At 44.8% G+C, this 17647-nt stretch overlaps 1 protein-coding gene across 3 annotated transcripts in view; it reads left to right on the forward strand.

Annotated features, from left to right (window-relative positions):
• Positions 1-13050, forward strand: part of NOTUM (notum, palmitoleoyl-protein carboxylesterase) — a 62287-nt gene extending 49237 nt beyond the window's left edge. For all 3 annotated transcript variants that reach the window (XM_083148697.1, XM_083148696.1, XM_083148695.1), the window contains 6 exons: positions 148-250; positions 378-569; positions 795-895; positions 7527-7674; positions 7763-7810; positions 12105-13050. In XM_083148697.1, coding sequence (XP_083004823.1) covers positions 148-250; positions 378-569; positions 795-895; positions 7527-7674; positions 7763-7810; positions 12105-12405 — 893 coding nt within the window. In that variant the 3' untranslated portion in view covers positions 12406-13050. The remainder of the gene's footprint in view (positions 1-147; positions 251-377; positions 570-794; positions 896-7526; positions 7675-7762; positions 7811-12104) is intronic.
• Positions 13051-17647: the final 4597 nt, after the last annotated feature.

Genomic DNA, 17647 nt, shown 5'->3' on the forward strand with positions numbered 1-17647 from the left:
ATGTGCTGTAACATTGCAAGTGGAAGCCCAATGCAAGCTTAATAGATCTGGGGACCTGGGCTGCAGAGCAATACAAAACCAGTTACCTTGAATTACTTGCATTGTGACAACTTGGTGTAGTACAACTTGCATATGTTTATGTTTCAGGTGAATATGCTTTCATGGGATCACTAATTATACAGGAGGTGGTGAAGGAACTGCTGGGAAAAGGAATGGACAACGCTAAAGTTCTTCTACTGGCTGGAAGCAGGTGAGCGAGTATGGATTTGATCTGTTGGATTCATCTTTGGGGAGGTGTTCGATAGGATTGTGACCCGACAAGATTGTGTCCAAATGAATGTAAAAGAACATTTAACCTATATTCTCTTTTGCTATAGTGCTGGTGGAACAGGGGTGCTTCTAAATGTGGATCTGGTCGCTGAGCAGCTGGAGGAATTGGGCTATCCGGGGATCCAGGTACGAGGTCTCTCAGACTCTGGCTGGTTTCTTGATAACCAGCAATATAGGAGGACAGACTGCACGGACATTATCACATGTGCACCCACAGAGGCCATCCAGCGAGGAATCAGGTAAAGGGAGAGTCCATTAGGAAGAAACAAAGTATGTAGTAAAATGAAGGGGAGGGTCTTGCTGTTGAACTGTGGGCTAGATGTAGGAACTGCTAAAGTGGGCCTGAATGATGGGGGGGGGTCTGTCAACTTCAGATGTATGGTGACTGTGTGAAGCCATAGAGTAGCAGTATATCTGTTAACCACAACCGAAAACTGGTCTCTCACCATCCATTTCTCTGGCAGATACTGGCATGGGGTTGTACCAGAAAGGTGTAAGCAGCAGTTTAAAGAAGGAGAAGAATGGAACTGCTTCTTTGGCTATAAGATCTACCCTACTCTGAGAAGTAAGTAGTAACCACTACAATAAGTGGTAACCACTACAATATTCTTGTGGAGAGAAATTAATGAATATAGAGTCATATATATCTGCTGTTAACAAACATTGGAAATGCTGAGCAGTCTCCACAAGGTGGGAATTCCTTTTATACATTTGGTTATCTCCAATAACCTTTTCCAGTGTATAATCGGATGTTTTTCTTGTGCAGTAAGTGAGTCTTAAGCTGTGTACACACGGTGCAATATATTACTCAGTGTCCAGTGTTCATCAGCGACCAGAGATGGTCGATGATGAACAGGAGACTCTGCCGGGGGAGTTGCAGAGGTAATCAGCTGAACACGCATTAGGGGCTGAACACGGGAGCCTGCCTCATGTTTGAGGTGGATGTGATTGGAGGCCCTGGATATGACTGCTAAGAAATGTTTTATTTAGAATAAATTATAACTGTAACTGACAAAGAGCCAAATCCATTTTCTTGTATATCATGTGGAAAGGGGCATCATAGCAAGTGCATTTACAAACATTGCATGGTACTTGTTTCCTAGCACGGCCACAATCGCGGGCATCGGGTGTCATTTTTAGTGGTATACGACGCGACCGACGCAATGCCCCCGATTTTCCCATTGAAATGCATTGAAAAAAGTCAATATCGCGTCGGTCGCGTCGTATGCGGCTAAAAAAGGCTTAAATGGTCCAGACGCGATGCCCCCGATTTCCCCATAGGGAACAATGTTAAATGCCTCAATTTACTCGCAATGCCCCCGATTTCCCATAGGAATCAATGTTAAATGGCTCAATTGACCCAAATCATCATAGGGAACAATGGTAAATGGGCCAGAAAACCCAAAAAACACCCCTGAACAGTGAAATGTCCCCCCAAAAGTAGTTGACGTTACCCCACGATCAATGCCAACCCGAAGCGTGGCGAGCGCAGCGGTACGCGTCCTCCGACCTTTTATACCCCTACTATCCACGTCGGCGTGGAGTTGAGAATAGATTAGTGTGGCGAGCGCAGCGAGCCACCGAGCCCGAAGCGTGGCGAGCCCCGCAGATACCTTCACAGGTAAACGCGTCCCTTCACGGGCTTCACAGGTATCCGCGTCCCCTCGCGGGGCTCGCCACGCTTCGGGCTCGGTGGCTCGCTACGCTCGCCACACTATTCTATTCTCAACTCCACGCCGACGTGGATAGTGGGGGTATGAAAAGGTTGGAGGACGCGTACCGCCGCCCCTCGCGGGCTCGCTGCGCTCGCCACGCTTCGGGTTCGCGTTGATCGTGGGGTGGCGTCAACTACTTTTGGGGGGACATTTCAGTGTTCAGCGGTTTTCTGGCCCATTTCCCATTGTTCCCTATGATGATTTGGGTCAATTGAGCCATTTAACATTGATTCCTATGGTAAATCGGGGACATCGCGGCTAAATTGAGGTATTTAACATTGTTCCCTATGGGAAAATCGCGGGCCCCCGATTTTTCCTCACGATGCCCACGATCAACATCTTTGTGGCCGTACTAGGAAACAAGTACCCATTGCATCCTCCATAATCATTGATGGCAATGAAACCGCACACATCAGACTTCTGTTTCTAATCATTGTTGTCTAAAAATTGTAAAGTCAATGTCCCATACTTACATACAGTACTAGCTTCTTACCGGAACATTGTAATTACAGTAGGGCCCTACTATTGCAAAACAGCAATATGGGCCACTGTACCGTTTGCTTAGTGTTTTCATTATTGGGCAGCATGGATGGTGTAATGGTTAGCATTACTGCCTCACAGCACTGAGGTCATGGGTTCAATCCTCACCATGGCTCTAACTGTGTGGATTTTTCATATTCTCACCGTGCTTGTGTGGGTTTCCTCTGGGTACTCCAGTTTCCTCCCACAATCCCAAAATATACTGGTAGGTTAATTGTCTCTTAACAAATTAACCCAAGAGTGAATGTGTGTGCGTGTACATGTGGTAGAAAGTAAGCTCCACTTGGGCAGGGACTGATGTGAATGTTCTCTGTAAAGCACGGCAGAATATGTGTGCAATATAAGAAACTGTTGTTTAATTAATAAATAAATAAATGATTAGAGCTGCAATGGAATGTAGTAATTGGCTCATCACATCTGAAGACAAGATTTTCTACATACTATTTGATAAATGTCAAAGAGCTGAAAAATTAAGTAAAACAAAAAAACAACCTACCAACTGCACCCTTCTATACATTTCATATCTACTCGCCAACTCCATATATGCAATGGGGGTTATTCTAAATGAATCAGTCCCCAGCACGTTCGCACGGGACCAATTGTTTGCGACTGCGCATAGTTTATGTGGCGTGTGCGAGCGTACACAAGTCCGTGCATGGGGTGGCGGGACGGGGAATCTGCCTATGGGAACGCCCAGCGTTTCATGGGCATTCCAATGATAATTCCCATGGTAATTCCCCGATGGTGCTGGGGGCAGGCATCTGACGTCAGCTGCCTGCCCTGTCCTCGCACAGGGTGCCCACAGATCAGAGGTGTCTCAGATCTGCGAGCGCTGAATAAATCGATGGTCGCCGACCATCGAATGATTTCTCCCCCTCACCCGAGGCTGCGAATGGATGATTATGCAAATCCATCCATTTTCATGCCGGCGGTGGGCGGCGTCTGGGGGACTCACAAGGCTGCGAAATTGTGAGTCAACCAGAATAAGGAGCAATGTCTGACTCTTAATTTGATAATCTGCTGCAGAATGGAGAAAGCCTGCATGAACATATTTAAAATAAGTATACAATTCGGCATCATAATACATGGATTACTGACTTGTTCTTTGAAGTATTTCCTCTTTTATTCTTAAACCTATGGTCCTAGTTAATTGCAGAACAAACTGCATAAATATGGTGAAGCTTATACGACAATCACATATTACGTATGTCCCAAATGAAAGGAGCCACAGACTGCACTAGCATTATATAAATAGATACTTAATCTAGTAGTGCAAGTTTGTAACCAATCCAATATTTGGTTTTACCTGCACAGTGTTCTAGCATAACAATTGTTCTCTTTTCTTTCTTTTCATGTTTTGATTTATGGCTGACATATTGATGGGTTGGGAACTCAGGAAGAATACTGATTGGTCAATGACATGTTACAGTACACGGCTTGGTGCTGCAGATGCACATTACAGGGGGATAGAGATTGTATAGGGCCCAGCTGCTGGCCATCTGCAAAAAAAACAGTTTTGGAAGGTTCCATTTTTGTCCTTAAAATGTAATGCTGTTAAATATATATGTTCTTTGAAGAGGAAAGGAGAATGCTCAGATGTGCATTAACTATTTTTGAAGTATTTATAAGGCATTACATCATATGAGAAGATCTATACTTTCTTCGGATTTTCATATCTGTCTATCCATCACATCTTAAGGCCCTTATCTACTAGTGCGATACGGCCACTTTTGATGAGATACTGACGCATTGCTGCAACGGATCACATGAAAAAGAGACACATCGCATTTCATTTTCATGTGATTGCAATGTGAGGCACATTCCCATGTGCCTCGCATTGTAGTCGCTGATCCTATGGGTTGCCATGAATATTTCTTGCAGCCTGTAGTCCTGCCTAGGATTGCATACGATACATTTTTTTCCGTGTTAATTTCGTCAACGATAATTTAAACTAAAACTATTAGTCAATGAAGGTTTTTTTTCTGTGTCTAAAATATGACAACAACGAAAATGTTGACTAAATATTCGTCCATGTTGTCATGACAAAAATTGACTAAACTAAAGTTATGTGTTCTGATGAAAATTATAAATTTTTCGAGTGATTGAGGATTCTTTAATAATTAATTAATAACCTTGTCATGAGAATCACTCAGTTTATGTAGCTAGCTAATTAGTTAACTTTAGATAAATGGCTATATATTGTACTATGCATTCTTACAGCTTCATTTTTTGCAGTAGACTAGTACTGTACTACTTATTGTATCTGACAGGTTGTATTTTTCTTTAATTATTTTAAATTGAACCTTTTAATTTAAAAATAAAACCATTGATATTTACAGAAAATAAATGACCTGCTGTGAAGGAAATTGTATTTTTGTTGCACTTGTTTGATACCTAGATTACTAAACACAAAGTGAAAGGTATTCATTGGAATGATAGAGAAATGATCTTCAGCAAAACCCATTCTAGAAGCAATAAAATGCAAAGCTACTGTATGACTAAATCAATGACTAACATTAGACCAAAAATGTTCGTCAAGATCCGCTGACTAAAACTCGAATAAGACGATGTTAAAAAATTTGACTAAAATGTGACATTTAGGGCGAGATTTAATGCTGCCCGAGTTCAGTGGCAGTGCAAGATAACCGCTGAACTCTGAATTTTTCTAAAAGGGGCATTAACTTACGAGGCAAAACCATGCCTTGTAAGTTAATTCCCCTTTAAAAAACCATCCGAGTTCGGTGGACATCTCGCACTGCCGCTGAACTCAGGCGGCATTAAATCTCACCCTTAATTTCGTCAAATTTTCAGAAAGTGACTAAGACTGAAACTAAATAGAAAATCCCTGAAATTAACACTGTATTTTATGCAAAAGGACCGTATACAGTGTGATTCTGCCGGCCAGCAGCTGCTGGGTGAGTTATCATGGTATCGCATGCGATACCTCGCCTTACTGAATGGGGACTTTAGGTTTTTCATGCAATCTGCCTCATCCCATTGGTGAAGGGTGTCATCTTAGGTGAGTGCATCAGTGGAGTCAGAATAACAGTCTTGTATTGTCCATAGTAAACAAATATTCTTATACAGATTGTTGAAGTCAGACTCCCAGGGTGTGGCCAATGATGTCGCAATCGGTTTGTGATATCTGAACTTGCCCATTTTGAGTTTTAGTCTTTTGCAGGCTTCCTATTACCCTTTATCCAACCAGTAGCGCACGCAGGGGGGGTTTCTGAGTACCCAGAAACCCCCCCAGGAGTCTAAGGGCTCTAGGCTGAAAGTTGAGGGTCCCCTCTTTCCATGGGTACAAGAATTTTAAAAATCGGCCCTTGGGAACCGGAGATATCTGACTTCAAAGCAGTGGTCCCCATCCAAGCCTGTTAATTGCGCTTCCCAGTCAGATATTTCAGGTTCTGTCTGACTTACAGTTTTTCTGAGGGTATATTCCAAAAGCTGGGACTCTCCCCCTTTGAAGGACATGAGTAGCTTGTCTCTACTTTTTCCAGAACCAAAGATATCAGCCTTCGAGCAGCTGGTTACTGCTCCAGCTCCATACACCTGGTATGTAGTTTTATATATTCGTTGGCAGATTTGCTCTGCTTTCTGAACTCTGATCCCCTAGTCCCTAATACCATTTGATAGGTGGGATTCTCTAGTTTTTAATTCCATTAAAATCTAAGAAATCGATTTCTGGAAACTGGAGATATGTGCAGTCAAGCAAGCTGTCCTCCCACCAGAAGATTATGTATTATTAAGCATCCTCTACCACCCTGGAAGTTATGTATCAGGGCCCCTTCATTGAGCCCAATGCCCCCTTCTCCCACCCCATCTCCCACCATCTGTGCAGTAAAGGGGTAATTAGTGGAAATTACTGATCCAGGCCCTACATGCTGAGCAGTTGATATAATACCCCCTACCACTGGAGGACAAGCTTCCCCCACCCCTACCGCTGGAGGATCGGTAGGTGCCCCAATCACTGGCGTAACTAAGCTACCGCAGCCCCCGCCATGGCGGGGAGGCGCAGAGTAACTATGGGCGCCTGGGGGGCTGCGGTGCTATAGATACCCGCTGCGTTGCTGCCCGGCCGCATCTGCGGTCACTGCCCGTCACTCGCTCCCGTCGCCGACTCCTGCTGATAATGAAAAGTGACACTTAGAAAATGGCTGCCCCCGTATTGCAGACAGTTTTGGCAGCCATTTTCTAAGAGTCACTTTTCATTATCAGCAGGAGCCGGCGCCGGGAGCGAGTGACGGGACAGTGACGCAGATGCGGCAGGTCAGATCCTCCACTCCTCCCTTTTTCGCGCTCTCCGTTCCCCCTCTACCCCGCTCCCGGAGGCTCATGGGGCATGTAGTCCTCTTCCCAGGGGTCCCCTCACTGCGCTTGTGCTCGGCTACTGCTGTGAGGGAGATCACAGCGTCCAGGTATTTACCTGGCTAGGTGTGGGGTGTGGGGTGTGTGGGGGGGGGGGAGGCGCCGAAAAAATTTGGTGGGGGGGCGCAAAATATATAGTTACGCCACTGGCCCCAATACATTGCTATGCCCAGGGGTCTACACAGCTGTTGACGCCCCTGTATATATATATATATATATATATATATATATATATATATATATATATATATGTTTGTGTGTTATTAATATACATTTGGTCTATCTATAATACTTTAACTGACCCGGCATATACTGGGTCACCTAAGTGTCCATCTCCGTGCTTTGCTCCGCCCCTCTGGAAACCCCCTTCTGAAAATCCTGCGTTTGCCACTGCCAAGGGCTGCGGTGAATGTATTAAATTAAGAACAAAGCTGCAGTTAAAGTCAAGTTAAAATACAACACTTTTGCCCAAGACACAGCCGTAAAACAAACTCATCAACACTAGCCAATGCAATGCTTTCATGTACTGCGTTCCTCTGGTATGTGGAAGTGATGTTAACTCTATTGCAGGTCCTGTTTTTGTGGTACAGTGGTTGTTTGATGAAGCACAACTGACTGTGGATAATGTCCATCTGAGTGGGCAGCCAGTGCAGGAAAACCAGTGGAATTATATCCAGAACTTGGGTCGGGAACTGAGGAGTACACTGAAAGATGTTGGGTGAGTGTCTGAGACTGCTGTGCATTTTCTAATTGCTGCTGTTATGGTCCCTGGAAGACTGACTCCCTCTCTCTCTTTCTCTCTGCAGGGCATGCTTTGCTCCTGCATGTCTGTCTCATGAACTTATCACACGCAGGTGAATATATCCATATTACTGTCTCCACATGTGCCATATAATGCTGTGGACGGTTTCATGCCATAGGCTGAAGCCCATTTTGTGCTTTCCCCACAGTTTTCCTACTTTAATAGTATAGTTGTGGATCTGTTTGATTACCTTTATTATACCAATTGTATCATGTCTCTGCAGTCTCACTCTCTACAGTGAGATTGGCATTTATTAACCCTTTGACTGCCAACATCTGTGAAAGATCTGCTAAAAACGCCAGTGTCGCTCACAATTGTTATATAAATTCAAATAAAAAATATTGTCACAGGTCATTATGATGGATACAAATGTCTGCTTGGCAACTTCCACACCTATTTTGTCAAATTCCCTTGGCACTCAAAGGGAAGTGTTTATTGCACGTACACTTAATGCCTGCAATCCAGTGGTAGAGATGAGGTGTTCATTGAGTCCCCTGGTTATCAAGTACAGGTTGAGTATCCCTTATCCAAAAATGCTCGGGACTAGAAGAATTTTGGATAATGGATTATTCCGTATTTTGGAATATTTTAATATTTAAATGAGGTATCTTGCATAAATGTTGTATAAACACATGAAATACACACAAATATATTTTATTTGTGCATGAAAAAAAGGTTTCAAAACATGAAACAAAGTTTGTGTACTATCTCAGACACTGACTTTGAATGCCAAGCAATCCTGTCCCTGACCATATTTCGTGACGGTTACATGTTTCCTCAGTAGTGCCAGTTACAGATGTAGCTAGTATGTTTTTAGCAAAAAATTAATTTATAAAGTATATTTGTTTTCTGAATAATTTGGATAAGGGATACTCAACCTGTATATGTTCTATTGAGGTTCCTAATAGTAGGAGCAGTGACCAATCCTCGATGGGCCAGCAGAAAGTGGGACTAATGGGAGTGATGGGTACATCTTCAAATGTCACCTCCGGTGGCAAAAGGAAGAGATACAGATTAGACCTGTGCTTGTGGTCTTCCTGTGTCAGTGTGGTTTATGGAAAACAAAACGTGTTTACCAGTCTGTTCCCTGGGACAATAAACATTTGTGCACAAGCCACATATGTCACAGTCTTGGAATGAGACTGAAAGACAATGCTGTGAATATTGTGCAGGCTCTGGGATCAGTATAATGCTGTGTACACACAGGGGAGATATATTGCTAGCAATATATTGCTTGCAATATATTGCTGAGTAATATATTGCTCGGTGTCCAGTTTTTCAGAGGGACCAGCAATTTCCCTGAAAATTGCTAGCAATTTTGACTAGATTTTTTTTACCCTCTATTTAAATTCATTTATGATTGACATGGGTTGTGGGAAGTCTGTATATGGTGTACTTGTGGAGTACCACGGCTCCCACGATGGCCATCGTATGCTAAAAAAATCGCATCGCAAATACATCCAAAAGCATTGAAATGTGTAGGAAACATGTGAAATGCCCCCAAATGTCATTTTTCATAGTGTACCACCCCCACTATCAACCCGAAGCATGGCGAGCCCCGCGAGGGGACGCGAATACCTTCACAGGTGTCCGCATCCCCTCGCGGGCTTCACAGGTGTCCGCGTCCCCTCGCAGGGCCCGCTGCGCTCGCCACGCTTCGTGTTGACGTTGATAGTGGGGGTGGTACACTATGAAAAATGACATTTGGGGGCATTTCACATGTTTCCTACACATTTCAATGCATTTGGATGCATTTCAGTGCAAAATTGGGTGCAATCGCATCGCATGCGATTTGTTTGTATGCGATGCGATCACATGCGGTTCTTCCATAAATCGGCTAAAATCGCATCCCATCTCATGCCACTACATTTGGCATGTGATGGCATGCGATGGGAGCCGTGATAATCCACAAGTACCTACAGATGTAGCAGGGGTCATCTTTGTAGGGGCAGGATAATCTAGCGGCAGCAGCCGCTAGGGCCCCGCTCCCACCAGGGGTGTGGGGGCACAAGACGGCCGTGTGGCCCCTGCCACCGGTCCCCACTGCCCCAAACCCCCCCCCCCACCCACCCAAAAAAAAATTAATTTATTCATTTTATTCATTTATTTATTTATTTATTCATTTTTAATCTGGTCACATACTATTGGTATGGGGCAGCATGGTAATGCTCATGCTGCCCACCGATGGTGCAAATCACCATCGATGGGCAGCATGAACATAATCATGCTGCCCGACACCAATGCCCCCTTCATTTTAAATCTGCTCACATACTATTGGTGTGGGGCAGCATGGTAATGCTCATGCTGCCCACCGATGGTGCAAATCACCATCGATGGGCAGCATGAACATAATCATGCTGCCCGACACCAATGCCCCCTTCATTTTAAATCTGCTCACATACTATTGGTGTGGGGCAGCATGGTAATGCTCATGCTGCCCACCGATGGTGCAAATCACCATCGATGGGCAGCATGAACATAATCATGCTGCCCGACACCAATGCCCTCTACTACAGCCTATGCACTTACTGGATAGTGCGGCTGTGTAGTAGTGGGCTTCATTATCGGAGCTGCTGCGCTGGAAGACCGGAGCAAGAAGCAGGGGCTTGCTCCGTGTCTCTGTGTGAGGCGGTGAGTGACAAGGCGGGTGGGCGGGTACCCGGGCCGGAATGTCACGCTGTGACAGGACAGGTGGGCGGGTACCCGGGCGGCGCAGGAGGCTAGTGTCGCTGGTCGCTGGTACACAGTGCTTTGTGCACCAGCGACCTGCAATTTTGTGCAGAATCTGAGGAGCAAGCTCCTGCGACCAGCGACCATGAAGCGCTGGCCGCGGGAGCGCGCTCCCAGCCATTTATCGCTGGCTGCACATTAAATTACTGGCAATATGGTCACTGAGCGACCATTTTGCCAGCGATTTAATGCATAATTGCAGCCATGTGTACGCACCTTAAGTTGCATAATAGAAACTTCTAAAAACAATAGACTCTCAATATTTTGATTGATCAAAACTAAAATCGCACTTAGGAAACATGTTATAGTCTTATAGATTACCTAAATTAGCAATAAATATATGTACTGCCAGTGCCTACTGTACATCACTGAGGGAGAGTGAGCAGGGGGTCTGCCCCTCCCAATCTTTAGATGGGAAGATGGAGCTGATGATTATGACTGATACATGCAGGACTTCTGACACCCTGCGTGTGGCAAGCAAATCATGGTAACCTCAGCAGGGGCTAACTACAGAAACTCTGCAAAGTAGAGCTTCAATTCCTCATGCTCTTATACTGATTTGAATCTGTTGTTAAGTAACAGTTCTAGGGAATCTGTGACTGTAGCTCTACACAACAGGTGGGACAGGGGCATAGTTACTGGCATTTGTGAAGGCATTTCTTTTTATGTTCTGAAGGGGGATCCTTTTGTAGGAGACAAACAATCCGATACTGGTATTGCAGTAAAATGCAGAGTTGCTCAATCATACAAATGATAGAGAGCGCCATCTAGTGGAGAGATGGTACATTGCTTTCAGAACAAATCGAAAGGTTCCTTGAATTCCTTAATGGAATTCTTTAACAGGCTTCTCCTTATGCCTCCCGAAGTCTGGTACAATGATCTACAGAGATAATCTTTGTTCCAAAATAAAGATGTGCATGAGTAGGTCTCATCTTCATGTGTAATGATAAAATAATGAACAGGATGTGTTATATCAGGCTCCCCAAAAGGAGTTGTACATACATCTTAAAATGGGGGGGGGGGACGCATTTGGCCGGGCAGCGTGTCAGTGCTTGGTAAGCAGAGCTTTTTCAGGAGGAAAATTACTAGGGACAAAAGGAGTAGGGTTTTTTTTTTTTGACAACCAGCACAGGGTCCAAACAGCCAGCAGGGTAATGCCACAGCCTTGGGGAACTTTTTATACAAGTTCCCCCAGTGAAAGCATTATCTACTGATCGGCCCTGGGGGAGTGAGACCCCCCCCCTCAATAAAGGGGTTCCCCCCCTTAAGGGTACCCCCTGCCGGGGCTGTCCCCGGTACCCCAGAGCAGTGGGCATCAGGCTGATTTGTGGTTTTTAAAAATAATTAAAAACTATTTGTGTTTAATTGTGGAACTACAAGTCCCAGTAAGCCTGTACCAAAGTCAGAGAACATTAAAGGGCCCACTGGTACGTGTAGTTCTACAACAAAACAAATAGTGTGGGGGGGGGGGGAAACACACACACTAGAAGAATAGTAAAACTTTAATACATTCTACTATCATTCATACATATAGAAATGTGATTGCATGCAGTTGTATGACATTGTTCATGTGTTTTGTGTTCCCAAAACATTGACTGGTTGTCTGTCTTTTGTAGTCACTGGACCGAAGTGCAGATTCGTGGGACATCTCTACCCCGTGCGCTTCACTGCTGGGATCGCAGTCTACAGGAAATAAACAAAAACAGCAAGACCCCTTTAAAGGGATGCCCCTTTCATTTGATGGACAGCTGCCCTTGGCCACAGTGTAACCCCACCTGCCCTTCCATACGAGACCACTTCACAGGGCAGGAGATGAGCGTAGTCCAGTTTCTCATGCACCTTGGCTTTGATGTTCAAAAAATGGCAAGCCAGCAAGGCATGGAGCCAGGCAAACTGCTGGGAGTGCTGAGCAGTTAGTTGGGGGAATACTCTGCATTAAGGGGAATGGCCTTATATTTATGGGAGGGCTTTTTAAAGGGGAAGGGTCTGACAGTGATGAAAGGAGTAACTTATTAGATAGGGCAGGAAAGGACTAGTAAAGGAGTAATGGGAGCTTCCATTGAGTCAGTCTAGGAGTGTCTGAGCTCAACTGATTGACTATTAAAAGCAGAATGTGGTTTTGGTAAATGATGTGCGTGGCCTGTTAAAGGGGGAAAGGGGGTGTTTGTATATAATTTAAATAAAAACAAAAAACATGGGTCAGACACATTAATTGCGGGACGTTCTTTTATACCATGATACAGTCTGTTTGGCTCCACAGTGTCTGACCCACAGCAGGCCACTGTCCCACGCTGCCAGGTTGTGACCAGAATATGCCCTTCTCTGTAGTGACTTTTTAGTCGGCAAGAGAGATAGACGACCATTTTTAGATTCTTTTTGTAAGATATATTTTTAAGCAAACAAACCTCATACCTGGGGGAGCCATGTTATTTATTGGAGTTTGTAAATCCTATTTATGAATGAGGGTGGGAAAGCTGCCCTGTGTACAGATGTAAATAGACCCTGCATGTCCTGTATCATGGAGACTATTCCCTCATTAAAAGAAAAACACTTTCTATACTACCCGTCTGTGTGCAGTTACTGAAAAGTTTGTATACACTTCAGCTGGGTACATACTGGATGAAATGTCAGCCCAGTAGTCTGACCTATCGGATCCCGTGTACACATCAGAGCAATCCTAATGGCGGATGGAAGGATCACTGTTCCATCCCTCATTAGCATACATGTTACTAGAAACAACGTCCAGTTGGTTGTGCAGCACATGAGTATGGGCAATGTAGCTGCCGGGAAGCTCAAGGGCAATTTCCCTAACCTGCATTGCTCTGCATGTAGTCCAGGGAAAATCATCCCATGTGTATGTGGTTTAACTCTCTACACATGTTTCATCTGCCCCACCTGCAGTGCACCATGGTTTTGTCCATTTGCGTGCTTTTGGCTTTGCCAAAGCTGAATTAGGCCATTAGTTTAATGGAATAGCTAGTGCCTTAGACCATGCAGCCTCTTATTAATTTTGAGATGGACCGCTTTCACAGTCCCAGCATGCAATCGTAAAACATATTAAACCTTGGCATTCTCGGATGCTATTACATTTCTGCAATGGTATTGCTATAAGGGGAAAAACGTTCTGTAGTACCTCTCCCCTATCTGTATATTTCCTCTTACACAGTAGGAGCAGAAGTCCTGTAGCACAAGAGTTTTACCCACCCCTGTCAGCCAATCTCATCACCAACAAATCATTCTCTGAGATTATTAAGGGCACGCTTCATTCAACACATTGATGTACATATTTTTTATCCTATCTGGCTTTATTAGACACTGTTCTGCCGCTATGCCAGGAGAACATTATGACTGCAGTATGCCACCTGGAGGGGGGATAATAGTATGGGGCTGTATTTCAGGGTTTGGGCTAGGCCACTTATTTCCAGTGAAGGGCAATCGTAATACTTCAACATACCAAGATATTCTGAACAATGTTTGCTTCCAGCTTTATGGCAAAAGTTTGGGGAAGGCCCTTTTCTATTCCAACATGCCTGCACCCAATGCACAAAGCAAGGACTATAAAGACATAGGACCTGATTCAGCCCTGCGATCAGGTATATGCCGCCAGGTGCAAGCCTGCACAAATATATCACAGACCTGAGAATAGCTGCAGACACTGGCAACGGCACCTAAATGAAGCCGATTTTACACCCTTCGCTGGGCCTAATTTGCTTAAAATAGCTTGCAATCCTATGGAGGTGCGAGCACTTTTTTAAGCAAATTCAGTCTGCTGTAAAGTGCATACGGTGCTGCGATGATTCGCAGGTGCGAATCATCTGCGCCTAACAGCTGGTGGCATGGCATCTTATCTCAGCAAGACATTCTTTAGCAACATTAGGGTTACCACCTCATCCCATTAATTCTGGACACATATTAATTATCTGCGGCTTATTAAAACCAGGTGAAATGGAGCCAGTCAGCCAGCCACAGAACCTGTGTAATAATGTGTCCAGAATTAAAGGGATAAGGTGGTAACCCTACCGACGAGTGCCGTACATCTGAAGGAAAGTGTAATGTTTTTGACTGGCACCACAGCATTAGCTTACTTGAAGGAAGTGTCGAATATGGTGGAACATAATATGGGGGTATGCAATGTGCCCCGGCTATTTCCGACGTGGGAAATAGCGGCAGCTACCTATTTAATGCTGTCATTAACGACAGCATTGATGCAGGATCATGGCAGAACCGTCCCGACTTTAGAAGCTGTCGGGCCCGTTCTGCCGATAACGGCACGGCAGTGGATTGTCGTGATCCAGGCCGCAGATCGACAATCCACAGCCATTTTCACGGCCACGCCCCTTTTGTGCCCATCGGCAGGCGGGACATTGAATCCTGTCTGTCGTTATGTGGTCGATCAAACCGCAAACAGCCGTGATCCCAGATTGCATACCCCCCTATATGGATATGGATCATTAGGTCTCCAGCAGTTAGGTCGACATGGGTCTAGGTCAACATGGGGTTTTTAATTTTTTTGACCCGCATGTCAACATTAACACTGAAACGTAGCACTACGTCCCCTCACATGGCTCGCTGTGCTCACCATCTTTTGGGCACGGTGTCTGTCTCGCTAAACTCGGCACACTATTTTTTTTCTCCCACCACGCTCTCGTGGGTGGTAGGGCATAAAATACTGCCTGCAGGCACATGTCGGCTCAAAAACAGTGAAAAACCCCATGTTGACCTTTTGACTGTTGACATTGCCCATGTCGACCCAATGCACATTGTGCTAATGACTGTATCCCCTATATACATCTATCTAAGTATTTATATTTAGATTTTTGATGAATTCTGAATTATGCCAGAAAATTCTAAAGGAAAATGTCAGAACATCAGTCCATGAGCTGCATCTTAAGAGAATGTGGGTGATGCATCAAGACAATGGACACAAAGCCACAAGTCATGCGACCAAAGAATGGTTAACAAACAATGTGGCAGATGTATTAAGCCTGGTAAAGAGCTAAATTGGAGATAAAATGGAAGGAGAGAACGCACCAGACAATCAACTCCCAACTGTCATTTTTCAAACAGTTGATTGGTTGGTGAGTTATCTCCTTCCACTTTATGTCTTCACCAGGCTTAATATATCTACCCCATTATATTTATAGTTTTGGAATGGGCAAATAAAAGTTCTGACCTCAAGCCAATCAAAATTCTGCGGAAGGTCCTGAAGCAGGCAGTGCATGGGAAGAAACCCCCCAACATAAACTAAAAGTTGAATCTGGTTTGTATTGAGGGATGCTGGAAAAATGTAGATGTTGTTATTGCTGCACAAGGGGCAGAGCCGGCCTTAGGCATAGGCAAACTAAGCAATTGCCTAGGGCAGTGGTTCCAAAACTGTGCGCCGTGGCTCCCTGGGGTGCTTCGGGACACATGCAGGGGTGCCCTGGGTTGGTGGTCCAGGACCAACTAAAATTATTAATGGTTAATTATTTATAAGCAAAACAAGTGCTGGTGGCTGCCAATCATAAAATGTGTACAAACAGAAGCAATTCCTGCCCTTTTCCACATAACTAACCCCAAGAATAGCATATAAATCCAATCTAATTAAAATAAATTTGGCCTAGGGGTGCCGCGAAAAAAATTCTTATACTCTAGGGTGCCGTGATTAAAAAAAGATTGGGAACCCCTGGCCAATGGCATTTGGAATGCTTCTGCTGATTAAAATGATATGCAGCATGCCTATATTCTGTGTGTGAGTGAGGCTGTATCTACATATGAAATAGTGTATTCATGGAAATCACTGTAACCTAGCATTCCGGATGCAGGTACAGCCCCACAGTCGCTCACAGAATATAGGCATGCCGCATATCATTTTAATCATTGGAAGCTCCTTGTGTGTGCTGGTCATAACAATGCAAATAAGACAAATTTTCAGCAAAAAAGCACCCAACGTTAGCAGAACCGACCAGGAGCTGCATGGCCTATTGAGTCAAGATGTATGAGGAAACATCTGTATCCAAGCAGAGGCAGAGGTCACAGTGTTAGCGGCTGTGCGAGTGCTGACTGCGGGTGGGTTGGTTGTGCAATAGTGTTTGGCATATGTGTAATGGGCATTATGTGTGTCATGTGTATAAGGGCATTAATAATGTGCGACATATGTGTAACAGGCATTATGTGTGTCATGTGTATAAGGGCATTAATAATGTGCAATATATGTGTAAGGGCATAGGCGAATCTAGAATTATGGTAATGGGTGGTCCCAAATCTAGACATAACAGCAGGGGGACCTTAGCGCGGCGCAGCCGCGCGGCAAAAAGGGGTGTGGCCTCATGGGAAGGAGGCGTGGCATCACAAAAAGGGGTGTGGTGTTACACTTTAGACCATACACAGTAATGCCAATAACACATTTTAGCAAACTCCGTAATACCCATTACACATAAAGCCACATGCCGTAATGCCACTTACACATAAGGCCACACACCATAATGCCCATTACACATTGTGCCACACATCATGATGCCCATTACATACTCTATAACAAACCGTAATGCCCATTACATATTTGCCACATAAGTGCTGCTTACCTACGTGCTCATTGCTAGGGGGTTCTTGCTTGATGGCACCATAGTACCCATTACACATGATGCCGCACACCATAGTATCCATTACACATGATGCCGCACACCATAGTACCCATGACACATGATGCCGCACACCATAGTACCCATTACACATGATGCCGCGCACCATAGTACCCATTACACATGATGCTGCACACATAATGTCCCTTACACATGATGCAGCACACATAATGCTGCTTACACATGATGCTGCACACCATAATGCCCCTTACACATTAAGCCACACATTATGCATAATGCCCCCACATACCGCTACTTGTAGCGTCCCTTAAGCAATGCCCCCAAAAGTGCCACTTACTGTAAATTTTTATATGAGCCTTCGCTGCTGCTGCAGGGAGAGATGGAGAGCGGTGCAGCTGCTTCTATGGGGAGAGGAGCAGAGCGCAGCGCAGAGCACGCTTACACTCCCCTCCTGGTGTCCCCTCTATCCGAGTGGACATTTGAAATATTGTGCGCGCTGTTGTTGTGCGTGATGTCGGGGGAGCACGCTGGGCGCCGGCACCACATGATTAAAGGGGGGGGGGGGGCTGAGGTGAAAG

This window comes from Crinia signifera, chromosome 6 (genome assembly GCF_055691185.1).
Source record: "Crinia signifera chromosome 6, ASM5569118v1, whole genome shotgun sequence".
In the NCBI taxonomy this organism is placed as follows: Eukaryota; Metazoa; Chordata; class Amphibia; order Anura; family Myobatrachidae; genus Crinia; species Crinia signifera.